The sequence below is a fragment of the Sardina pilchardus genome, chromosome 3, assembly GCF_963854185.1.
Source record: "Sardina pilchardus chromosome 3, fSarPil1.1, whole genome shotgun sequence".
Taxonomy (NCBI): Eukaryota; Metazoa; Chordata; class Actinopteri; order Clupeiformes; family Clupeidae; genus Sardina; species Sardina pilchardus.
Window position 1 is genome coordinate 10444315 of NC_084996.1, and position 26165 is coordinate 10470479.

The following is a 26165-nucleotide window of genomic DNA, read 5'->3' on the forward strand; positions in this document are numbered from 1 at the left end:
AATGAAGCCAGCCAGCTTAGGGGGAGAAGAGAAAACCAACAACAACAAAAAAAAAACCGCACAAACCCACGCAAAGACATTTCATGGTGATCTCTCTACCTCACGGACAACGATGTCATGAATATGGTCTGCGTGGTGTCTTTGTGTGGATTGAATGTTCTGGCACAGTAGTTTGATATGCATCATTCTCTTTACAGCTGAACAGTAATGCTATCACGGTGTTGTCGCTGTGACGATGGGTGTTCATAGAGCTTTTTTTGGAAGAGTGTTTTCACAAAAATTCAGAAAGTCTTAGAACTCCACCTCTCACCACCACCACCGTCATCACCTTGGTAGTTCTTCACTAGTATAAAATAATTAGTCTGGCCATCACCATACTGAGCACAATCTTTTTAGTCTGGCATTTTATTTCTACTGCACAAGAGGCGTGATCAAAGATGGATAGTTCAAATGACTTCGTACACTTGGATAGTCCTTCAACCAATCAGACCAACGATAGGGGTGCACCTGGTAGATAAGCCCGTTTGTGATTGGACCCAGCATACGTGGACAGGAAACAGGCGAGATGTGCAGTTTCCACCCTGAGCTGCAGGGCGAAATCCAAATCGCCGGCAGATCAGGTTGGGTTTACCCAGCCTATAAAATAATGGTAACTTTCTCTAGAATCCACACCCAAGGCAGCCGTTTTTTCTCTACTGCTTCCCTCAAACAGAATGGCCCTGGAGCACGCTTACTCACTCACTCGCTCCTGTCCAGCAACCATCAGCAGCAGCAGCAGGGCATCGTCGTCGCCACGGCGTAGCTTCACCAGTGGTCTGCAGATGCTGAAGTGACCATCACAGCAGTCCTCTGCTGAAATGGAGATGAGCCAGGTGCCAAGAGCAGAGAGGAGCTGGAGGCTACCAGCTGTTTCAAAACACTACGGCACTCTTATACACTTACACACATTCACACACACACACACACACACACACACACACACACACACACACACACACACACACACAGAGAGAGCAAAGGAGAGACAGACAGCTGCAGAGAGAGAGAGAGAGAGAAACAGGCAGGGGACTAAGCCATACTTGACGAGGGGACTGGCACGTTAGGAGCCATTATGGTGAGTGAGATGGTGCTGAGGGTAGTCCTGCTGTCCTGGGGATTGCATTGTGGGAAGATAGGATTGGTCCAGCTGGTTACTGGTTAAGATGACTGCATGTCTGTCACAGAGCCCTCCTCTAAGCTGCTCATACTCCCTAAGATATGGCTTTGCTTGTCCCGCGGGTAAACATTCGCCGGTCCGTGCGAGTGCAATGCGACACACAAGAGTATATGCAGCACGGGTGATGTATGCAGCATCATGAACATCTAAATCTCACACCGGAGTGAGAGAGATTACCGTAAGTCCTTTTGATCACTGACCTGCTCCTAACACCGTTCAACCTGTCAGAAGGAAATGGAAGAAAATCAACTCGCTAAATCTAGCCTGTTTTTTTATAAATAAATGACTAAAAAACAACTTTTGGTGCAAGGATAAAAGTAGCCCAGCAAGATTAATAAATAATTGACAATCTCAAAAAAATCAGGAAACATCAACAGTCCAAGGTCTAGGATCATCAGAAAATAGCAACGACCTTGATGAATCCTTATGAATTTTACAGCCACCGCAACGGGGGGGTTGGGGGTGGGGGGGGGGACAGCGGCTCTCTGTTCTTGCCAAGTGAGCAGAATACTTCCAGTGCCTGCTGAGTGGCACTGTGCAGCGGGGGTGGGGGTGGGGTGAGGTTGAGGCCTAAACGGCCTGTGAAGCTGTTCCAGGGCTCTCCTCATTACTGGCCCAAACGGCGCGGGAGGCAGTTTTGCTGTGAGTTGGTGTGGACAAAAAGGGCTTAATTAGGTGGGTTCCCAGCGGATGCAGCTCTAAACACCAGCCTCTTTCTCTCACCATTGCTGTCTCCCAAAACACACAAACATCCATACACACACACACACACACACACACACAACTTAATCATTACTCAGTTTGCCCAGTAATGATTGTGTGAGTGCGATGCTTTGAGAAGAGTTCAAAATTCTCAGCATTAACGGATTTGTCATCTCTACAAGGATAGAGTATTTTTGCTTGGACTGTACAGGCACTTGTGAACAGTAGCTGAACAAATGCAGCACCTAGCCACCTGAATTCAGGTACCACCACTATATAAATGACTTTACTTAAACAGTGAGCCTGCGAGGCAGACAAGTCACACCACAAACAATAACTATTGTTGAAGAAACTCATTACTTTTGCACACACACACTTCTCTCCTTGCAAGGGCAACGTCCTGTGAGTCCGAGCGAGCGAAGACAAGGAGAGGGAAACAGCTGTGTGGTCAGTGACCATCTGGACATGGCAGCAGAAGTCAGCAAGCCAGGCCTGAGGAATGGACAGACTAAGAGAGGGAGGGTGTTTTGGAGGACTGGACAGTGCAATCGTGTCAAGAGGTCTCTTCAAGATCAAGAAACAAATTGTTTGACTTGATCCAATTCAGAGAATAACTGTAGTATACATTATGGATTAGGTGTAAATTAGCTTCGACACATTTTACTAAAACCCTTTTGGGGTTGACCAGGGAATAAAGTCTAGTAAACTACTGGTCAAGATGAGCAGGACATAAAAACCAACATGCATTGAAGTTAGAAAAATAGTGGCCATTCTTCTGCATTAGGCCTCAACAAGTACAGAGCACTTGCCGAGTCACATTACAATGTTGGCAATAAATGTACATGCCCTGCACAATGTACATGATCTAGCTTGATTATATAGCATAGTGCTCGAAGGATTTGTAAAGGTTCATGAATGACAAGTCGCTTGAACTCAAAGGGTGCACAAGGGTGTAGTCCTAGTGTTCATGTAGCCTACACAACCTAAGTAACATTGTGAAATCAGAAACTCAAAAACCACTCATATCTTGAAATGGCAAATTCAGTATAACCCAGACAAAAGTAGCTTCATCCTGTACATGATAGCACAATGTAACTGCTTAAGATTTGTCAACTAGTACTGCTAGAATATAGTCAGACCTCATAGTAATGGTGCATATCAGGGACCATGCACATAATACCCACTGACTATACAGACTACACACCATAGAGTTGTGTTCTTATGGAGGTCTCACCAATGGGTCAGCAAAATGAGTTTGTAGAAGTGTGTAACTGAAAACTACCATCTGTATACAGGAAAAGCATTTAGGAAAGAGCTAACTAGATGTTGAGGGAAGTAAAAGCACAAGACAAGCATGTTTGGTTTTTTCCTTTTATTGAACAGCTGCAGAACAGTGTGCATGTAACTACAGCCAGCCAACTCCAGAATCTCAAGCGGTTTCCTCCTTGGCAAGGCGGTCCTTCTTGAGTGGTCCCTGCAGAACAAAGAATACATATTGAGTCACAGGCACTCCATGGCTACACAAAGGCCACCATGTTCACAGGCGGCACATGTTCCCAGAGAGTGAACAGGGAGACAGCACAAACAGGTACCGCTCCCCTGCCTCACTGGAAGGATTTATCTGGCACTGGAATGGAACCCAAACTTCAGACTGGGTACTGAGGCAGGTTACGAACAGTGCAGGGGCCTAAAGCCCCAGCAAGATACGTTAAGTTAAAACAAATGGCACTAGTTTGCCATTTGTTGCCACTAGGCTGCCATTTCTAGCCACATCCCGTAACCGGAGGAACAGGCAGAGGCTCCTCAGCTCATTGGCTAAGAAACACCTGCCACAAGAGAGCCAGAGAAGTCTTGATGTGAGGATACAACATTTCTTTAAGTGTTGGCTGGAATCTCAGCAAACTTCATTTCATCTGGCAAAGTCCAAGACCAAGACAACAATAGTAGACTTATTTACCATAAAAGCCTTCTTTTCCTCGGCTGTCTGGAAGCGACCGTGTCCAAACTTGGAAGTGGTGTCGATGAACTTAAGGTCGATCTTCTCCAGAGCACGACGGCTGGACTGCACAAGCAGAGACTGGACAAGAGAAATGGAAGAAATTCAGTCAAAGGGCCTCTTGGCACCATATCAGTCACAGTTCCATCAGCCTGAAGAGCCCCTTCTATGGCCTCTGTCTAGCACTCACCTTGCGCAGAGTCAGCACCCTCTTCTTGATCCCAATACAACAGCCCTTCAGCATCAGGAAGTCATTGGTCACCTCACCGTAGCTGACAAAGCCACCCTGCAGACACGTGTGGGGAATTATAGGTCAGAAACAAGTCGGAATGCAGATGGGATGCTGCACAACATGCAGAGACTACAAACTACTGCGCTAATGCAACACTGCAGTTTTAGGTGCTAGCACTTAACAAATGAAAGTGATCATATATTCAATAAAGTGACACTTCAGCTACTCCTAATTTTACTCTAGTAAGGTCTACCACCTCCATGCATTGCTAGAGGAGATTAGTGTTCTCAGAGGAAGGCAGCGGAATAAATCCTCATTAGAATCAGGCGCCATGCCTGACGCTTTATTCCGTGTTATCGTCACTGAACATCCTTCCCCACAACTTATTACTTTTTGGTGAAGTAGTTGTACAAAACTTACACCAACCAAAAACACCCACTTCATCTATAAAAAATAAAAAACTTTACACACCATGGGGGTAATGCTCTTGTTGGAAATGTCGTAATCGGTGGAGGCATTGTTCTTCACCACTTTGCCATCCTTGGTGTGGTATCCCTGGCCAATCTTGTAGATCTGTTGGGAATAACAACCATAAGCTCCACCAGCCAAGCACAGACATACCAAAAGCTTACTTTACAAAAAAATGGCAGCATACAACATACCTTCTTGTTGATTTCGGTACGGTGGTGGTAGCCCTTCTGACCAGCACGGGCCACAGAGAAGGCCACGCGGGCAGGATGCCAGGCTCCAATACAGGCCACTTTACGCAGACCACGATGGGTCTTACGGGGCAGCTTCTTTGTGTGCCAACGGCTTGTCACACCTGTTCGTAAAAAAACACTGATCAGCACACGCAATTGACATCTTAGGCAGTCATAAGGGTAAATAAGTGGGGTGGGCGGCTACACAATTTCTACCATGCTAACGGGAAGTGCATGTTCCCAGAGAGTGAACAGGGAGACAGCACAAACAGGTACCGCTCCCCTGCCTCACTGGAAGGATTTATCTGGCACTGGAATGGAACCCAAACTTCAGACTGGGCACTGAGGCAGGTTACGATCAGTGCAGGGGCCTAAAAAGAAAAAGGACACGTACCCTTGTAACCGTGGCCCTTAGTGACTCCGATGACATCGATCATCTCGTCCTGAGTGAAGACGTTGGTGATGGGGATAGCCTGCTCCAGCTTCTCGCGGGCCCAGTCCACCTTATCGCCGATGGATCCGCCGTTCAGCTGGATCTCCATCAGGTGGGACTTCTTCTGCCTGAGGGGCAGCAGACGCATCTGGAAGTGGAGGGAGACTTTTAAAATCCTTCACTGCACACTTTAGATATGAACACAAAAAGGGCCCACCATAGCTGTTACTAAAAACATCAATAGAGGGTCGCATGCTTCCATTCATTCAACAGTGCTGCTCTGGTAAGGAGAGCCATCGCCTCCATGAAGGCGAGTGGATGTGTTCTCAGAAGGAAGGCAGCGGAATAAATCCTCATTAGATAATCAGGCGCCATGCCTGACGCTGTATTCCGTGATCTCGTCACTGAACACCCTTAACCAACAAGTTTTTCGGGTCCCAGACGCAAGGCCAAACAAGCAAATCTAAATCAATAGACACTAAAGACTAAGCATGGTCTTCATAAACAAAAGATCTGAGCTTGCCTGTGTGTGGGCCATGATACGGATGACCTGGCAGTACTTCTTCATGGAGGCAAAGTCCTTCTCCAGCTGCTTCTTGCCCTCATCATCCTGCCACTTCTTGCAGTACTTGGTGAAGGCCTTCTTCTTGGACTTGTACCTGTGGCGGCGCGAGTGAAAGGGGGAGGACAGGGAGGGGCACACGGAAATGGTTGGCACACACCCTTCATAAACCCACAAGGGCCAGCGGAAGTAAGTGTGGCCAGAGCTGGACGCCCATCCTCAGGTTCAGCGAGTGGGGCAGCCACAGCTCTTAGGGGTCATTTTGGCTCATGGCACGGTTTCTAAGGAGCCCTTTCCACCGGCCAGAGGAGCCTGGAGCTCATCGGGGCACGAGGCACCCGAGCGGAGCTGCACCAGGGGTCACCAACATGTTAGACTGGCAGTAACAAACACCAGAGGCGCTTCAAACTGGACAGCAACATCACGCTCCATGCAACATCACACCGTAAGAACTACATAAAGGATAACTCAGTAAAAACAATTTTCATTTGAATCTCACCAGTTCTTGTAGAAGCGACGCTTGCACTCGTCACTGACGTGCTCAGCGAAGACGGTCTTGAAGGCCCTCAGGCCACGGGGGGTCATGACGTATCCCACAACTCCGACCACCATCATGGGGGGAGTCTCCACAATAGTGACTGCCTCCACCACCTCCTTCTTGTTGACCTCTGTAGAGAACAATGTGGAAAGAGAGTTCAAGGCATGGTCGTAAAATATCAGCTGTAACATAACTAAAAATGAACTCAAAGCACTTAGAATTCTGGTGTATTCAGACCCAAGGCACTCAAAATACACCACATGCTTAAAAAGGATGGACATGCCCAGGGCATGTCTGTATACAAATAAACTGCACTCAGAACTCGACATTCAGCAAGGGCTGAGGCCCATATCAGTCCGCCCGTCGAGAGGCTCATCACAGGCAGAGAGGAAATAACAATTCTAGCATGTGTACCATAATTGTCAAATGCATGCACTCACTTGAGCCAGGTCTGTCGACTTCACGCACGATGTGAGTCATGCCAGCCTTGTAGCCAAGGAAAGCTGTGAGGTGGACGGGTTTGCTGGGGTCATCCTTGGGGAAGCTCTTCACCTTTCCACGGTGACGCCTGGCCCTCTTGCGAGGGAGGAAGCCCAGGGATCCGTGGCGTGGAGCCGAAAACTTACGGTGAGACTGAAATAAAACAGCGTATTGTCAATTTAATTTGTACCTTACACCCAATTCACACGGCATACGGTTAGCTAAACAGTCACGTGGTACCGCAAAGGCAGACTGCATCGGACTACTTCTGCGAGTCACAATCCAGCAAATACGCAAATTCAAGAAAATCTCATATAGTAGTGCAACAACCAAATAGGTTTACTTTTGTATCAGCACTAGTTATATCCAGAGACATTAACTAGACGTAGTTTCAGCGCAAAGAATGAGACATTAGCTAACGTTAGCTAGTAGGCCGCTTTGAGCCCGGCAGAATGCACACTTGTTTTTAGTAGCGGGACGCATTATTTTTTATATCCATGAAGGAGAGCTCATGTGTTCTCAGAAGGAAGGCAGCGGAATAAATCCTCATTAGAATCAGGCGCCATGCCTGACGCGGTTATTCCTTGATCTCGTCACTGAACACCCTTAACCGACAAGTTTTTCGGGCCCAGATGCAAGGCCACACTGAAGACAAAGCATAGTCTTCATATATATATATATATATATATATATATATATATATATATATATATATATAAATAGTTATTCGTTAACATTACCAAGATAACCCGTCGGGCAATTGTCCTAAATAAGTGAGCGCTAAAATTAATTCAGCGTCTATTCTTAGAAGTCCGTGGCGGCCATTTTCCTATTTCAATGACATCTAGTCACGCTCTTTAAAGTTGCAATTCGGCATCGGTTTCTTGGAAACTAATTCCCCAAAAGCAAAGCTCGCTCACTTCTTTACACTTAACAATCTAGATATGACTTGTACATAGAAGGATGCTTCTGATTGAGACTGGATGATAAAGTCCTACAATTGGACAAATGCATGTGGTAACTCACCATCTTGTCTCCGATCCGATTGAAAGAGAATGAGGAAGGGCTGCGCTTGGGTTTTATACAAAAACGCAACACATACGTCATGCGACGTCGGCATACGCTCCTCCCACTAAACAGTGACTGCAAAAACCTTTCATCGAACTCACTCTGTCGTTTGTAAACCTGTGATAGAAGAATGCTATGTGGTGGGTGAAAAGTTTTTTTTGTGTGTGTTAAGTGTTAAACCAAGATTCAAGAGCGGGGCTTACTTACAACATGGTAAACATGTTAATATTTTTGGAGCAAATCTAACAACAATTCAAAGGTAGAGGGTACAAAGTAGAATAAGTGCATCAATGGGTGCCTCTTATTCGTGTTATACATCCTCCCTTCCTTCCTCGGTCCTTGTCCTCACTGATCTAGATTAAGAATGATGGGATAGTGCTAGTCCAGTGCTAGTTATAGATCAGTGGGAACGAGTCTGGAGGACCGATCATTGAGGAAGGATGCTGAGAGAGGACCAATGACTGCAAATTGCAATTGTCTGGAGGGGGAATGTGGCTGGGAGTGACCCCCTCCTTCTTGTTACTGTCAAGGTTGCCATGGTCGTGGATACCTCAACAGGCACAATTAGGTGATAAGCAGAGGTGGAAAAGTCCAGCTTCAGAAATAGACCGTGAGCCAGGGCCTCAAATTATGGAAACCGTTACCGAAAAGGTGGCAAAGGCTACCATACCTTTTCTGAAAGCCTGGAATCTCAGCTTTTCAATGGTGTATGATGGCCATCTGACAAGAGTAGCTGTTTTGAGTTATGACACATAATGTAAACTAAGGTTAAAAAAATAATGTGTATAAATCAAGCAGAACACTGGAATATTTTATTTTGATATGTTTGGTATCATTTTAAAGGGGATACTCTGAGCTTTCATTTAAATCCTTTTGTGAACATGTTGGATAAGTACAGCCAACCCTGGAACTCTTCAAACCTATAATCACACACATTTCCCTGCCATTTTTTGTCTTTTAATCCTGTGGCACCTGGGAGCATCAGAGAAACAAAATCCAAACACTGAAATACTGGCATGACCCTAAGGATTCAGGAAATGTATCATTCACCCATATTATCTGATTTGGAGGGGATGATTTACAGTATTGTATCAGAGATGGCGTTTTTTCAAAGACATAAACAGTAGTGTACTATTACCCTTGGCTAATTTGTTGATAAGTCGAGTTGAAAGTCTGAGGTAAATATATTTTAGATAATAATTATTGATACAGATAATTTTGAAAAAGTTGTTATTCAGCATTCTCAGCATTTTTAGATAGTTAAAAAGGTCCTTAATACATATCCACCACATATCATTTATATCAGGTCCCCACTTTCTTTGAATTTACATAAAAAAATGAATGCCTTGTTCTCAGGCAAGAAAATACACGTATACACAGGCTGCAATACTGTAAGTGCATGTACAGGCCATGGTAAAGTGTCAGCCCTAAAACTTTTTCAGAAGAATGAAAACTTCTGTGAGACCTTTCAGAAGGTTGGGGCAGACTGGGCAATGACACCTGAGTGGTATGCAGCCTTAAAGGAGTTCACATGTCAAATGTACAGCTCCAAGTCCAGAATCACCAACATCAATGAAATGAAGTATGCACTTTTTTGTGCAAAGAAAGGCGTAGAATCCTGGCAGTTAACTCCATGCTCGGATTCTCTCGGTCTCAGAGCTAACTATCAAGGTGCTATCTGGAGAAGATGCCTCGAGAACAACCCTGAAGTTCCTTCCCCAGTTGAGCAATGGTGGTCTAGACTGGACCAAGATGGTGACTTACAGCTCTCCATAGACTGGTTCAATGTCTCCATTGGTCCACAAGCAGTGCTTGAGTTTCTGTCCTGCTCATGTAAGAGGGACTGTGTCACTCCTCATGTCAGTGTGTTGCACTGTATAACAACTTTTTCAAAATGATCTGTATCAATAATTATTATTTCAAATATATTTACCTCAGACTTTCAACTCGACATATCAACAAATTAACCTTAAGGGTAATAGTACACTACTGTTTATGTCTTTGAAAAAACGCCATGTCTGATATAAGACGGAAAATCATCCCCTCCAAATCAGATAATATGGGTAAATGATACATTTTCTGAATCCATAGGGTCATGCCAGTATTTCAGTGTTTGAATTTTGTTTCTCTGATGCTCCCAGGTGCCACAGGATTAAAAGACAAAAGATGGCAGGGAAATGGCAGGAAAATGTGTGTGATTAAAGGTTTGAAGAGCTCCAGGGTTGGCTGTACTTATCCAAAATGTTCACAAAAGGATTTAAATGAAAGCTCAGAGTCTCCCCTTTAAAATGATACCAAACATAACAAAATAAAATATTTCAGTGTTCTGCTTGATTTATACGCATTATTTCTTCAACCTTAGTTTACATTATGCATCATAACTCAAAACAGCTACTTTTGTCAGATGGCCATCATACATCATTGAAAAGCTGAGATCCCAGGCTTTCAGAAAAGGTATGGTAGCCTTTGCCACTTTTTCGGTAACGACCAACCCCTCTGGCTCACGGACTAAAAGTAAAAATCCAATCATGTATTGGTGCTACCTGTGTACTTCAGACAGGTGATCTCACTAATTAGCTGCTCTACCTGGCTGAACAGATGTGCTAATTATAATCAGTTGGTTGAAGTGAATGGTTGGCACAGATATGTGGTACGACTTGCTCTCTGAAGCTGGATTTTTCCACCTCAAGTCAAGGAACAGCAAAACTAGCTGTATCTTTGTGTGTACCACTCTAGAATCTTTGGTGGAAACTATAGGCCTACAATCCACAGGGGAGCAGTTTAATTTCCTATCCATAACTAACTCTCATTGTATATTCTTTGACAAGTGGTAATTTAGATAATTTTACTATCATCATTATTATTATCACTATTATTATTATTATTAATAATAATAATATTATAGTGAACTGTAATGGGATAATCTTTCATCCTTTCTCCAATTCCAAGTATGATTAGGATAAGTCATGCAAATATTCATATGAAATAGGACTCAAGAGTAATCACATATTTTATTAAAGTATGGTAAACAATTTCAAGAATGTCCTGAAACATACAGAACTGTTTACATCAAACCTTACATTCAACTAGCATCAGAAATCCAGTGACATATAGTACTCTACCAGTCCTAAAACTGCCTGTCATTTCGCATATTGGACAGCAATCACTGATCAAACATGTTTGGTTCAGGAAAAAAAAAAAAATCAGAAAACTAAATCTGAAATACAAAGAAAACACATGTATAGAAGCAGAGAATTTGGACCTTCTTTTCACATTGAAGGGAAAATAGTTTATAAACAGAACATGTTCATAGAACTCACTAGAGAGTGTCATTGCAGTAGAAAACTATAATAACAACAGTCGGCAAACCATTGCCTTGGAAATGTATCGCAATTTGAACATAATGAGCCCATGCTGCTATTTTGCATGAAAAAAAAAAACACCTGGTAAATTAATCACATTAGTCCTCAGTGGCTTCTATCAGACGGAAAACTGTGCAAGATCTGCACATCAACTCCAGTCGAAGCCCCTCCTGAGGTATGTTTATGAAAACATCCAGCAGGGGGGGCTGTCTATTCACAGACCATAGGGAACTTGCAGTGCTCCACACACGCACTGTTGAGAAATGGAGGCTCATTCAACAGGCATGGGTAAGTCATCATAGGAAGTTAGCACAGACAATGCACATGCCTTATTCAGGAGCTGGGCTCTGCAGCATGCATTGACTTCATTCCAATTCATAAGGCATCAAAAAGACTTTGCAAAGTCTGCCTACAAGGCAGGGATCCTATGACCGAGGAATGAATTGTTCAACCAGTCAGTTTCTCCCATGGGTGTCTTGTAACGTTGGCGTGTGTCTCAGGAGCTCAGAAGGCTTTAGCCGAACAGCATCACAGCAAACCACTCAACAGTGTCACATATTTTTGGCCGAGGCAACATTCCCACTGGCAAAGTTTTAAAGAGATGTGTGAAGCAAGGTTTCCATGGCAACAAGCCAAGGACATCTGAGGACAAACCCCTCCCTTGCCTGACCTGACCCCCACCACCACAGCTGACCACCGTAAGACCCAGACAAGTAGCCTCTATTGTATCGCAATCTTTACGTCAGTACGAGGCCACAGCTTTGGCTGCATTGCGGCAGGGAACCTGGGGGTCGTTGGGGTCAAGAGCTTTGGGGGTCTTAGGGTGAGAGGGCCTCCACCACACCTCCGATTTCCACCGCTTAGATTCCCTGCTGCTCAACGGCCTGATTGTGCTTCTGGAAGAAGGCCTTGCCAAACTCATACGTGCTGATCATAACAGCACAGGCTGGGGCTACTTTGATGACCCGAGGAAGGAAGCCTGCAAGAATAAGAAAAATAAGATTCAGATCAGACTGATAATAGGAGAGGAGGAGTAAGAATGTTGCCAAATCAAAAGTGTTTTTAAAAACATATCTAATTAGTGCCTGTCTTACCAGCGAATAATCCCTTATACCCTGACTCTGCACAGATAGTCTTCATGAGGTGCCATGTCGACGAGGGCTTCTTCATGGAGGCTGAGGGACAGATGTGAGAGGATGTGAGAGGATGAGACAGGACTGCTGACAGACCAAACACAGGCCCGTCCCTAAAAGCTCTGAACCTGTTAGCGTTTTTAACTGTTATTGCATCATCGTCATAATCACAACCATGAAAGTAATGATCATCATATTCATTACCATTACGATAATGACTTACAGTTTCATATCTCAAAGCTGTGCGCCAATTATTTTCCTTTCATTATGCACCTCATATTTTTTCATGCGCCAGCGGCATGCATCATTTATTATGGAGGGCCCTTCACCAAAGCCACCCCAGCCCTCACCTGCTCGCGTCTCCATCTCCCCGAGCTCTATCTGCCGGCGGGTCTTCACCACGTCAAAGGGCAGGGTCATCACTGCGGCAACCTGAGAGACACACACACACATACACACACACACATACACACACGCACACACACACCCGATACAAAAGTGAGATACACACATTTTACATCTCACTTTTATAAAGTATCCCACACATTTGACCCCGTTTCCATTCATTCCACTGGGGCCCTAAAACAACCCATTTGAAACCTTCTGTAGGACATAGGGCAGCTATTCGTCTTTACTGGCACAGAAGTGTGCCACTATGGGCCTTGACATTTCATTTTCTTGCCCTATGTCCCAAACCTGAGAGGAGATAAGAAGCTTTGAGCGCACTGAGAAAAACAAAGCAGCGCATTCAGGGGATGTGCCAGTCGGCCTCTCTTATCTAATTATGCCACCGCGTCAGAGGCCTTAAGAGACAGTTACTGTGAAAGCAACGCCACTAGCAGGGGCACGTCTATTTGGAAGGAGCTCTGGAAGCATTTAACTTCCTTCTTGGCAGACGAAGGAAGATTTGGGTGATTCATTTGAGAATGCGATTTACTGAGAAATAGTGTATGTAAACCAGAACAAGAAATTGGTAGTTATTTGTCCAATTCAGATAGGAAAATGCATTCAACATCTGCTTTTGCATTCAAACTTTGAATGAATGCAAAAGCAGATGTTCACTACATCTAACAAAACTGATATAGCTCATCTACAGTGATCATGGTGAAAAAAAGTTATGCCACTGGAGTGATAGTTAAGTATTATTGGGTTTTTCTTTATCAAACATGTGAGTAATTGATTTTACAAGGCAATGATGCAACATTTTATGACCACTAAAAAGACTCTTCACCATTACAATGCACATTAGGTAAAAGGCCAATGACTCAGCAGTCCTTGGGAATACAAATGGTCTGAACATTTGATACGCGCTTGTGTTTTCTTTTCAAAAAGGTTTTCAATGTCATTGTGTTATTGCAAAGAGTAGAGTACTGAAATGGGAGAGGATAAGTATACTTCTGAAGGCAAACAGACGGTTAGGAATGGTTTGGTGATGGTTAGAAAAAAAGAATGTTGAGGGAGCCAACAGCTATTACAGTAATTTCCCGTATATAAGCCGCATTGTGTATAAACCGCAGGACAGTGTTTCATGCAAGTTAAAACCATATTAACACCACATTAACTGCCCTCCTGTATTAACCTCGTAGCTGAAGAAATTGAGCAAAATCAATGTATAAGCCGCGGCTAATAGTCGGGAAATTACGGGTAGTAGGAATACCACTCGCACCACTGAGTGTGTGAGCTGATTCAGGGCATACTCACCGCTCCTGAGATGGCCCCGGAAGTAAAGCTGATGGCAAAGGTTGAGTGAGGAGCTCTGCAGTCCTCAGAGAGATGGGCTTTCACCAGCTCATAGTTGAACCAGTACAGCGCTGAGGAACACAGAGATGGAGGATGACCCAGATGAGCAAGAACAATGCTTACACTCTTAAAAACAAAGAAAGGTTCTTGGGGTGCTATATAGAACCATGCAGGCTTTAAAGAACCCTTAGGGGTTCCTTTGATGAACTCAGTTTAAATAATCATTTAGGGGTGCCATATATGAAGCATGCACCATAGAACCATTTGTTTTTGTTCTATATAGCACCTTTCCTTGTAAGAGTGAATGAACTATTATTGATCACTTTGAAAGGTTCAACTGGTCTGGTTTATAGCAGCTGGTCTGGCTTATAGCACCTTTTCTTCACAGCAGGGTTTCCAATCAACTTGATCGCATCATTTTAAGTGCTTTCATGAAACATCAGCAAAAGGGAAATGTAAATCCTGTGTATATAGCCATCAGTGGTGTTGTGCGGATTAAAAATAGACATTCTCTTAATCAACGGAGGAGTGAAGAACAGCTGTGGAACCCAAACATGAGGTTGTCAGGGCAACGTTTATGAAACACACACTGCTGGTCCTACAGTACTTTGCATGAAGGGTCATTCAAGGACTAAATAGGAGTTATACCCTGTGCATTTTAGGATTAGGATTAGTTAGATTACAGTTCTTCCAGGGTAATAACCTCATAGTCAGTGCATTTGGTGTGAATCAGTGCTTATTTCAATCCACTGTGTTTTGATAATGAAAAAATGTACTCTCATAAACAAGGCAGCACTTGTAAACAGCTGTGAGATCAAATCAATAGGTCGTCAGGGCATCTTTATCAGAAATACATTTTACAAATTAATTACATTAGAACAAACATAAATATATGCAGATAGACCCATTTCCATTATCTTAAGTCACAGGACACCCTATGTGAATCAGGAGTTACTCCACCCTCCTCTAAGTGAATCAACCACTTATTCAAGCTTTTCACAGCTTTTTCCTATTTGAGAGAATTTTCTCTCTCTGTATGAACTTCAGCAACAGTTGTAAGTGCTCCATTACTGCTTATATAGTTTGTCAGGATGCGTAATTTCTCTGCGTTTGTTCTAGGCGAGGTGTGCTTTGGCTCTACCGTCTTCAGGTCCCTGAGGAAAACCTCAAAGCATTAACGTTGTATGCTAACGTAAGCTCACCTGAGAAAGGCACGTCCCTGAGGACAGTTGGTCCCCAGCCTCTCCAGAGGGACAGCCAGCCGTCCTGGGCCACCGCCGAGCGAATACAGACGCTCAGCTCCCCGTAGGTCAGCCGGCGGGACTGCATCTTGGTGCGGATCAGCTCCAGTGGACTGATCACGGTCACTGCGCCCACTGGAGGACACAGAGAAAGAGATTTCTCATGAACCTTGTTCTTAATGCAACTTATGTACAATGATGCATTCAAAACTAAATTCAAAACTAAATTCTACAAAAGAACACACAGCTGTTTTAGTGCTGTTAGATTAGTTTGTCTGTCTGTCTGTCAGAAGGATTACATAAAAGCCACCCAGCACCCACCCAATTCTCATCAAACTTGGATGAGGAGCGTAGCCGGGCCAGAGGAAGAGGCAATTAAATGTTGGTGCTGATCTGAACCTATTCCACTTTCTGTAACATTTGAAATATGGCCTTGGCAGTCTGCACTCTCTAAATACCCCAGCAGCTATATTCTGCTTTATTAATACCCTTGAGTAAAATTAAAAATGTAATTTAAACGATTATATTTATGAATAAATACATAGAAACAACCTACAATAAAGGAACTTTGTTTTTGACAGAGAGAAACTGATTAAGCGCTTAGCTAAACGCGTTGTTGCTCCAAATAAAATATAAAAGAAATAGTGATCACTGCGCGTGGTGATTTTGATCTCTCACTTTAGTTTTTTCCTCCATTCTAATCTGTCTCCTGGAGTTTGTCAGGGATTTTGGTTGCTTGATTTGCAAGGTGTGGCAGTCGACCCTTCTGCCTCTTCCTTCCCCCCCTCTTATGTTCTTCCTGTTATCTGTGCACAAGTGTGCTTTTACTGTAATCAGGAAGATAGCGTGTGCTTGACAAGCCATTACAAGGGTCTCTGAGCCGCTTATACTTGAGTTCAAATGAATGTGTTCGTGACATCAACACAATCCCTTATTAATTATGCACGGCAGTCCACTCTGGTTGTTTTTCTTACCCACAAATTGAGTGTGAGTGTGTGTGTGTGTGTGTGTGTGTGTGTGTGTGTGTGTGTGTGTGTGTGTGTGTGTGCATGCATGCATGTGTGTCTGTGCGAGTGTGTGTGTGTGTGTTTGTGCATGACACTTACATCTGGCTAAGCCTCCTGCTATGAGGGGGACATGGTTGCCTTGGTAACCCATGCCGTAGCGCAAAAAGTCCCTCAGCTGGTCATAGCAGGTGAAGTATATGATGGTGGCGGGAACTGCCATCACTCTGTGGACACACAGGAAGGGAACAGACATCATCAGTGTTTCAGTGATAAACTCTTTACACACAACAATTTCCTGAAGGACTGAGCTTGTCAGTGTAGATACTAACTATTATTGATCACTTTGAAAAGGCTCAACTGGTCTAGTTTATGGGAAAAATGGGTGAGAATACTCCTGCTTTAACTATGTTGCATAATGTTAGAGTGATGTAATAACCCCACCCTGTTGCCACTCTTTACTCACAGTGTAGGTGGAAGGCCACTCCAGAGAGACTTGACCCCCTCATGCCGTGTGATCTTCACAAAGGCATCCTATGACAGCACAAAAAAAGGGCGTCATATGCTGCCTGAGACAATGTTAGTGTGGAATGCATACACTGGCATACCCAATTAATTTGATATATTGATTGTTATTGATTTTATGACTTTAAAAAATGTCCCTGTTTGCCTGTATGTGTGTGTGTGTGTGTGTGTGTGTGTGTGTGAGAGAGAGAGAGAGAGAGAGAAAGAGACAAAAAAAGAGAGAGAGAAACTCACCAGTGTCCCACTGAAGTGGGTTGGGGTTTTGTACCAGCTGGAACAGCTGGTGGCGTTCTGACAGACGTAAATGTGGTCCATGAGTCCATTACAATACAGGAAGCACTTCCCTGTGAAAGGGAAATGAGTCTGGTGTCATACCACTGTCCTGCTGTCTTCCGTTAACCTAGGTGATAATCTATGTGCGTGTTTCTCGTGGATGTGAAAAATGTCTATCTGAAGGACAACGATTCAGTTACAATGAATTTCTGATCCACTGGCCTAAAAAGAGGCTTACTGATTTTTTCCATTAGCTTTCACTTTACTACACTGCATAAATCCACCCAAGAGTTTCTACGTATATTTTTTAAAAAGTGAAGACTGTGACCTGGCCAATTATGTCACCTGAATACATTTGTATTTTAAGCAGATTTGTAAGTATTTTAAGCAGAAAGGCAGAGCATCCCAATCCCTCCAACAAAGAACAGAACAATAATATGTAAGGAACATCAAAACATCTGGCCAGATTTGTTCCACACGTGTTCCACATGTATTCTCTTTACATACTCTATATATGAAGATGATCATCATCAGTGAATAAATCATAGTGTTTTCAGATATTTGAAAACAATTCTGAGAAACTGCAGAACATGATGCCTAACTACACATATTTGATCAAACATGTGAGGGGTTGCCTGCAAAAGGTTCATTGGCACCAGGGCAGGGGTAGCTGGTCCAAGGCAGAGATAAGATCAGCTATAAATATCAAAGGCCGCGACAGTGACAGTATAAACAGTCACTGCAGCCAGACAAACCAAATCCAACTGACTCTGGCAAAAACACTCACTTTCAGGGCTATTTTTGGCCTCTGCTAAGATAAATGTGACTTGAGTAAACAGCCCTGTTACCTAAGCTTAGATTTGCTTTTGCTGACTTTCCAACATAGTTGGATATACAAATAAAATTATCATCCAAAGAAGAACAAAAATCAGAAAGGAAAATAATATTCTCAAAACTCTCAGATTAATGGGGGAATTAACAGAAGTGGAAAGCAGTGCACAAAAGGGTGTACTTTTGTTTGACCAGTTCATAGTTTCTGAGTGGTTAAGCATGTTTTAGAATTTTGGAAAGCTTAACTAAATCATGTTAATGCATACAAGGCTAAGGCCAGGCAGAACTGCTCCTCTCATCATCTGTGTTTGTACCAGGTTGTCCTTTCCCTGTCTAGTAAGCTGGTTAGTTGAGCTATAGCAGCCGAGCATGTGTGTATATGTGAGTGTGTGTGTATGTGTATGTGTGTGTGTGTGTGTATGTGTGTGTGTGTAGTTCAGAGCATACTTACACTTTGAGGGTCTGATAACCTTAGTCCATGAACCCGTTTCAGATGTGAAAGCTAGAAACACAAAATAAATGGAAGCAAGCAGGCATCAACAGATACAAAAGAGCAGACAGAAGAGCAGATACACAAGAGCAGAAGAGTACTAGAACAGCACGAAGCATCCGAGCGGTTAGCTAAAGCATGCTTGTTGTCCTCCTTCCCTCCTCTTCTGTGTTAGAGTGCATTTTCAATCCGGCACAATGAAGATGTGATGAGAACCTTGGTGGGTCGCCATTCTTACCTTGGTGGAAAGGAGTCTGTTGCGCTTGTAGCCTGATCTTGACAACGTCCAGCGGAGTTACTGAGCAGGTAAAAATAGCATGTTAAACTTACAGAGCCACAAATGATACATGGTTAAGGGTTCAGACATTAGTGGTGGCACACCAGTGGAGGGGGAGGATTAGGCCAGAGGGACTGAGGAAAGCTGCTCACCAAAAAGGGATGTCAAGAGGGCCCCTGTGCCTGACGCCAGCATCTGCTGCACAGGGGTGATCCCTGTTGGGGGACTGACCACCGACCGCTCACCCATCACGGCAACCTGAGGGATAGAGACAACAACACACACAGGGTTTTTTTTAAGCATTTAGCTGACACTTTCATCCATAGTGACTTACAGATAACAACTTCAGGGGCCAGTCTCCCTAGTGAAACTTGGGGTTAAGTGCCTTGCTCAAAGGTGAAATGGTGGCAGCTTGGACACAAACCCATCGCTTTTGTGATATGCAACTGCTGTAAACCAATTTGTTATATCGCGAGATATAGAAGTCTTTCTGACTCTTTCTGTGGCTCTCTAGACCAAAGTTGCAAGACTGACTTCTCCAAACACAAACAACTTTCCAATGACTCCGAAGCTGTTAAATTTACCAAATTACGCTTAAAAAACAGGATAGTTCCTCTTTAAAACAGGGAAGGAAGACATATTTTCAAAAACCTGTTACTCATCTTTCCTTGACGCCACAAAACAAAGTCACAAATGCACACGTAACCACTAGAACTGGAAAAATGTGTCTTCTCTGAACAACTACTATTGTTCCATTGTTCATTGAGGCTATGACATTTAAACTCGTTTTCCGTTATAGCATACCATATGAATCTCTAGATCCTTTCCCCCCACATAACAGAAAAAGTTGGGGGGGGTTTCATACCACCAGATCAGGAGTTGCCTCTATATCCCACTCAAATAGAACTGCAGTTTGCCGTTGATATGCATGATTGCATTATTTGGAGAGGAACAAATTGTATTGCAACTACATTGTACTGCACTTTATGCAGAAATGTAGCCTTCTGGACATGAACCTGTATTGTACTGCTTTGTTCTTTAGAAGGAAAGCCCATAACTGCAGTCATTTTTTTGTAAGAGATGAGACACACTATTTTCACAGGCAAAAGTGCTACGACTGAAAGAATCACCAGGAGAGGGGGTTGCCTTGGTGGAATAAAGACTGCACTATGACTCTGATAGCTTATCTACTCAGTGCAACTCAGTGGGAGGGGTAAGTCTGGTCCTGGCCCTTACACTTTCTAAGCAAGTGAAGGCTGCAGGCCTTTTTGGATCATTTGTAACAGATTAACATGCCTCAGAATGTGCTCAAACAACACAACTAGGTCATGAAGGTTATCATTAACATGAGCATGTGTGGCGGTGCACCCATAATTAGCCTGTCTCAGTGAATCTAGAACAGCTGCCAAATACAGACATCTACTGTACATAGGTACCAGTTATGGGCATGCATAATGTAAACGATATCTTGGGGTTCTTCTTCCTTTACAAGTAGTTATATGCATCACTTTATTTCATTTACTTCAGTATGCTACTTGTCACGCTGGAAAACTGTGGGCTGACATGAAGTATTTGCGAACACCTGCCTGCCTATGCACAACATGTAAACTAAATGTTGCCAAATGTATTTGAAAATGCAGGCCTATGCGTTTGCAGATTCAAACGCGTATGTTTAATTTGTATTTATATTCATGCTAATTAATTTGTTCATGTTTGTGTTCAATGGTTCCGACATGCGATGCGAATGTAACAAGCTAGCAGCTAGTCATCCCTTTCCCTAGTATCAGTCTGTAAAACCTGCAAAAACCAGTCGCACGTACGTCACGTTTCCCTCCCCATGACTCCGCTAAGCTGCAATGGTGGCTGCTTTTTGGTGCAGCCAAATTGGTGGGTACCGAATAGTATGTCCCCCAATTGACACGTTTTATAACTTGAGGATTGCTGTTCATGGTGTACATTATGTATTTCTGATGAAACTATGTGAAGTACGTCAATAGCTTAAATGGATGTATTTGATGCCTACAGTCTGACTGACACGAAACGATGCCAAGCAAACATTTGATATTAACGTTATACTGGTGTCTACGGCTACTGAGTCAGTTATTGATAACTGATTTGGGAATATTTGTATAAACACCTGGTAAACCAGTTAAATGACAAGCGGTTGACTGACACGTTAACATTAACTTTAAGATACCTATGTGTGTTAGTTAGGCAGCTAACGTTAGCCAATTAATTAAAAGCCTTCAATGTGAATGAAATGTTGTGAATGAGTATTCTTGTCAGTATGACCTCTGGATCAGCGGTAAGAAAGGTCTGAGACATTATGTTAGCTGGAAATGTGCATGCTAATTATGCTGGCCTTTAGTTGTTGGTATGTTACAAGCCTACTATTATAGTTTCAGGGAAAAGTCGTCAAAATACGGTAGTCACTAAACGATTATAACGTTACCTGCTAATTAGATATGTACAGTGTCAACTTAACTGTTGACTTACTTTCGAGGAGGTTATGAAAGAGAGACCGTTATGCTTTACGTGCTATCAACTAGCCTACCTTTGCTAATAAACCAAGTTAATGTTGTCAATATAGCATATATTATATGCTAGCTGGTTGTTTTCGTTTCTCTCAACAGAACGAGCTCATGTCGTATCTGACGTAAATTAATTTAGCTAGCAGCTACAGAATTTATTCCCAATTACACAAAAACGAGTTCACATCTAACTACTTACCTTCAAATCTTCTGGGAGGGTGATTCTGAAGTATTAAACTTCACCATGCTGATGGCTCATGTTTGATGACCAATTTCTGTAGGGACGGTCTGTCCATGCCCTTCGTTTAACATGATTTGATCAGTGTGGCTCTATTTCGTAGTCTATGGTGTGAATGAACTTGTGAGGTTGCGCAGTAGTGCATAACATCGCATACTTTACCTAAGTCAAGCTGTACCGCCCCCTACTGCAGAAAAGGAACTAGGCACCAGTAGATGCTGAGGGTTGTTGGTGACTGCTGTCAGAGCCCATTTAGGGCTTATTAGACATTATCTGCTGCTGTTCTGCCCACAGACCTAATGTGATGACTAATGATGGCAAAAATTTACAAATCGGAAGGTTTCATCCACACATTAACTTCAGTATTTTCTTCACTGGAATTCAAATCATGTAAACTCAATTCACAGAATCCTTCTTGGGTTTGCTGGGCTGGAAGTCTTTTATTACAGTGCATTAAAAAGCACTGTACTGTTCTTCCTAGGCTTTTTCTTATTACAGTGCAAATCCAAATAAAACTCAACATATGAGTATCATACATTGTAGGCTTACATTCATGACATGCCTATTCAGGTCAAAAGAGATTTGGCAGATTAGTTTATAAGTCTGAGCAAGGGGTTGCATTTCACCATCATCTGATCAATTTCAACATGAATAACACATGTTCTCATTTAGCACTGGCTGGTAGAAATTTGTGTAGAAATGTAGGATGACACTGGTCCTCCATATAGTGCAATTTGTCCTAAGAACGATGAGTTATTGACCTTGGTGTATCAATGGTATACCTAGGTCAATAACTCAAGCTTTGAAAGAAAACCTGCCCACGTTGCCCTAGCACTGGAGGAGCTTGAATCAACTTGAAGCTTAGCACACCTGCATTTAGACGTGCAGATTTGATAGCGGCATCACCCTGCAGAACAATGTAGTTTCCTAAACTTTGCAAGCTAATCTTGGATCATGAGGAGTGAACTTTAGATTCTGTTAATCTGCCAATTCTTCACAGATCTGTTTCTAGATACCTAGTAGCTTGAGCTACTGCAGCCAAGTGCTACACTCTGGGGTGCATTAACATGGGGGCTCAAGTAGTTGGGTAGAACAGATTGTTTTCATCGTTACTTCATGGCCATGTAGTCATAAGGCTACAGTGTGAAGTTATTTTAAGAGTTCCTAGTGTGTGGACAGAAAGGAGAAAAAAAAAAGTCCTAGGGACCGTGTTTCTAGGGGTAGCTTGTCCAGTAGAATTGTTCCTAGAACCATCATGTCCGAAGGAGCCTTATGTAGTCTGGCAATTACCATACTAAGCTTTATCTTTTAAGTAACTTAGATTGTACACTAGTTTGGGGAGTCTGCTTTACTTTACTGCATAAGAGGCGTTATCAATGGGCATAGTTCAAATGACACTGGTTGGAGGACTATCCAAAAGCGTACAATCAGACCAATGATCCAGGTGCGCCTTTTGGACAGGCTAGTTTGTGACCGGACCCAGAAAATGTGGACAGGAAGCAGGAGAGATGTGCCGGTTTCCTACATCTAAATCGCCAGCAGATCATGCAGGGTTCACCCTGCCTTCCTTTTGTGAAAAATGGCAGGAATCCTCCTTAACATTAGTATGTTTCTTAAGCCTACCTTACACTGACAAGATTTGGGAAAGATTCTTGAGGTCTTTTAACTATTATCCCTCATTCAATCTTTACTCAAAAGACTATAATCTTTCAAGAATCTTTCCCAAATCTTGTCAGTGTAAGGTAGGCTTTAAGCGCAGCAACCTCAGATAAGCAGCATGGTAGCAACTTTCAGAGCACATTCTAGACCCATATAGATAAACCTTACCATATATTTAGCTGGTGAACAAAAACACTGGAGTCATCAAATGTATTTTACATTTTTATTTGAGAAACGATTGAGAGCCTAGAATCTGAGCTTCTGGAAGAACCATTTGTTCTTGCCGGTCTTGTATCTGCAAAGAGATAGACATTGCCCTTAGCATACACCTTTATGAATTGTCCTAAGTCACATAAATCCTAAACCCATTATGGTGTCTTATAGGCCATCTTAATAAAGAAAATTGACATAAACACAATGGTATATTCCAAGGCTATGATGTGTCAAATACACAATTAACATGAACGGTAACCAAGACAATAAAGAGGTGGCATATGGAATAGGTGGCAGATGGCATGGTTTCCTAATCATTTCCTGCTTTGGGTCAACCTACATCTCCTGATTTGAGCTCATAGCTAAGGAGCTCATTGTACAAGACAAAGGGTTAGTAGATTTGAGCCATTGAGGTGTGTGACCCATCAAGTTGAAGTTACCCACACCATCTATAATACAGCCATATAACAATATAGACTACATGAAGTGGGTAATTGCAAGCTGTAAGGCTACTGAGCATACACTACAATAAGTATAGTTTTTTGTGATTCTGCTGTGAAATGTATTCCTGGCTGCCAACAAACCACAGTTTAAAATATTTCAGCCTATTTAACACGGGGACATGCACAGGTCCGTATGGAAACCTGGCTCACACCAACTTGCCACTGTAATACTCAAAACATGCGCAACAGGATGAATGGCCAGATCAGACATTGTACTTACTACTTAAACCTGTCTAGGTGTGACTTCTTTCACAGTTCACCAAATAAAATCGTCAAAGCAAAAAAAAAGCTACCACATTACTGCCAGGGAACACGCTCCACTTAAAAAGCATGTCAGCTTTACATTAGAGTAACTTCAGGTCAAATGTTGTTATAACATGTTCTAAATGCAGCATCTACGTTCACAGTGTTGATGTCCACAACACCTGTCACACAAGACTACCACTTTCGGCACACCACCAGCCCTGGGAATTGGCCCACATGGGTCCTTGTTGCATTACTACATTACTGCTACATTATCTACACATTTAAGATCCTGGGCATCACTTCTGAACCACACAAACTTGGCTCAGGCCACTTAATTTAACCATACACTGCATTTATTCACATCATTAATGGCATCAAATCATTTCTGGGTGAAATAAGTTAAGCTGACTCACCTCTCCTCAAACTTGACCTTAGCCTCGCGCCTGGCTTTGCGCTTCAGAGCCGGGTCCCTGAAGACATCCTTGTTGACAACTGTTTTGTCCAGGGGAATGTCAACAGAGTACCTGAACAGGGGACAAGAGGTGTAAAGAGGTTCATAAGAAGCAGGACACCTAAGGGAATACAGTATAAACTTCACCCACCAATCCAAATCAATTTATCGACCTCAATAGCTTCGGCAAGTACCTCCAACAGGGCAGAATGCTTAAGGTGCAAACACAAGTAACCTTGGTCAGGGAAACCCATACCTGGTTGGCATAAGGTGGTTGTAGTTGAAGACCTTGACGAATGCCTTGATTTTGGACCTCTTGGCAATCTTCTTCTTGCCCATGGTTGTGGTCACCTTGCGAGGGTAGCGGTCAATGCCAGAGACCAGAGCGTGGCTGTATGGGCGGTCAGCTGTACCATCATCAATGTTCTGTTGAGGAAGAGGGAATATTATAGATGAAATCAGCACCTCCAGAAACTCCAAATGCATTCAACAATGCAGCCATCAAGGGCGTTCAAACACAAACCCTTATTAATGGACTTGAGACTGATACACTTACCTTGACAATGACGGCTTTACGTCCTGCGTAGCGTCCAGCCAGGACCATCACCACCTTCCCAGGTTTCATGAACTTGCCCATTGCTATGTGAATAACGGGGAGATAATTGTTTAGATACATTTCAGAGTTTTTACATGACATATTTACAGTACCCCAATCTGGACTTAAAGCTACATAGCTATACCTCCTTATCCAACATGCCTGGAAAACAGACAATAACAGACGGTCACATAAAAACGTATGTCTCTACTATGCTCCTAAACATTAGAACACTATGCATAGGATCTCATGCAAAGACAATGCAAACATGAGACAGTTTCACATGTCCCTATCCCGACATCAGGCTAACTCGAGCGGACAGGACAGATGATGCTAACGCTAACCAGAGCCGAACTTGTCTGGCGATAATAACACACTGGAGAGGATAACAAAATCAACATTCAGAAAACTGCGTAGCCTCAAACGTTGTAGCCTATGTTTAGTGATGGGTCGGTTAATATAACTTAAAGAAATGACCACTTCCACAACAAGCCTGCCATGTTCAAATACGAAGACGTGATACCGAACGGGGGCAACATCTCCATTATCTAAGATTCTCGAGCATAAGCTGACAAAAGTTACAAACATATATATCAATGAACATGTCTTTAATAGATATGAGGTACTGAAAACAAGAAAAAGCCGACTAAATTTAAAGATGGATAAAGATTTTTCCTTCGGAAACATTACTTACTGATGGTGTACTATGGCCGACGTAAACGGGAAAGGAAGTTGCTCGCGTTCGCGTGACCTTTCACACCAGAGAAATCCTCAATACAAGAGAAAAGCTTATGTCGCCACCTAATGTTTTGGAGTGGTAAAGACAACGTTCAATTTCAAATGAGTTGTATGGCCATACAAATCAAGAAAAGAATCATGTTATGGGAAAAAATCGATAAAAGTGACGAGGTTGATCAATCTTTTA

The 26165-nt window shown here is 43.0% G+C and overlaps 3 protein-coding genes and 5 non-coding genes across 9 annotated transcripts; all 8 read right to left on the reverse strand.

Annotated features, from left to right (window-relative positions):
- Window positions 1–3275: 3275 nt before the first annotated feature.
- On the reverse strand, window positions 3276–7944 carry rpl3 (ribosomal protein L3). The gene is made up of 10 exons (XM_062531723.1): window positions 7887–7944; window positions 6821–7013; window positions 6342–6510; window positions 5804–5939; window positions 5242–5428; window positions 4809–4969; window positions 4618–4719; window positions 4105–4200; window positions 3876–3995; window positions 3276–3392 (listed from the first exon to the last, which is right to left on the reverse strand). The coding sequence occupies exons 1-10, from the start codon at window positions 7887–7889 to the stop codon at window positions 3348–3350; spliced, it is 1212 nt and encodes a 403-aa protein (XP_062387707.1). The 5' UTR covers window positions 7890–7944; the 3' UTR covers window positions 3276–3347.
- LOC134077678 (small nucleolar RNA SNORA54) lies at window positions 3467–3601 on the reverse strand. Its single transcript, XR_009938721.1, has one exon. It is a non-coding gene; the product is annotated as a small nucleolar RNA SNORA54 (small nucleolar RNA).
- Window positions 4427–4517, reverse strand: LOC134077682 (small nucleolar RNA U83B). Its single transcript, XR_009938725.1, has one exon. It is a non-coding gene; the product is annotated as a small nucleolar RNA U83B (small nucleolar RNA).
- On the reverse strand, window positions 5080–5214 carry LOC134077679 (small nucleolar RNA SNORA54). Its single transcript, XR_009938722.1, has one exon. It is a non-coding gene; the product is annotated as a small nucleolar RNA SNORA54 (small nucleolar RNA).
- Window positions 5600–5693, reverse strand: LOC134077680 (small nucleolar RNA U83B). The gene has a single exon (XR_009938723.1). It is a non-coding gene; the product is annotated as a small nucleolar RNA U83B (small nucleolar RNA).
- Window positions 7373–7465, reverse strand: LOC134077681 (small nucleolar RNA U83B). Its single transcript, XR_009938724.1, has one exon. It is a non-coding gene; the product is annotated as a small nucleolar RNA U83B (small nucleolar RNA).
- A 2976-nt stretch (window positions 7945–10920) lies between the features above and the next one.
- Window positions 10921–21688, reverse strand: slc25a39 (solute carrier family 25 member 39). 2 transcript variants are annotated; one of them, XM_062531724.1, is made up of 12 exons: window positions 21535–21688; window positions 18957–19062; window positions 18766–18825; window positions 18489–18539; window positions 17168–17277; window positions 16875–16942; window positions 16511–16635; window positions 15366–15539; window positions 14125–14234; window positions 12774–12855; window positions 12385–12465; window positions 10921–12269 (listed from the first exon to the last, which is right to left on the reverse strand). In XM_062531724.1, the coding sequence occupies exons 2-12, from the start codon at window positions 19051–19053 to the stop codon at window positions 12151–12153; spliced, it is 1077 nt and encodes a 358-aa protein (XP_062387708.1). In that variant the 5' UTR covers window positions 19054–19062; window positions 21535–21688; the 3' UTR covers window positions 10921–12150. The 2 variants fall into 2 exon arrangements, with proteins under 2 accessions (XP_062387708.1, XP_062387709.1); XM_062531725.1 differs by lacking the exon at window positions 18489–18539.
- Window positions 21689–23441: 1753 nt separating this feature from the next.
- On the reverse strand, window positions 23442–26028 carry rpl27 (ribosomal protein L27). Its single transcript, XM_062531726.1, has 5 exons — window positions 25935–26028; window positions 25202–25284; window positions 24902–25071; window positions 24608–24718; window positions 23442–23527 (listed from the first exon to the last, which is right to left on the reverse strand). Exons 2-5 carry the CDS (start codon window positions 25280–25282, stop codon window positions 23479–23481), a joined length of 411 nt encoding a protein of 136 aa, XP_062387710.1. The 5' UTR covers window positions 25283–25284; window positions 25935–26028; the 3' UTR covers window positions 23442–23478.
- Between the last annotated feature and the right edge of the window lie 137 nt (window positions 26029–26165).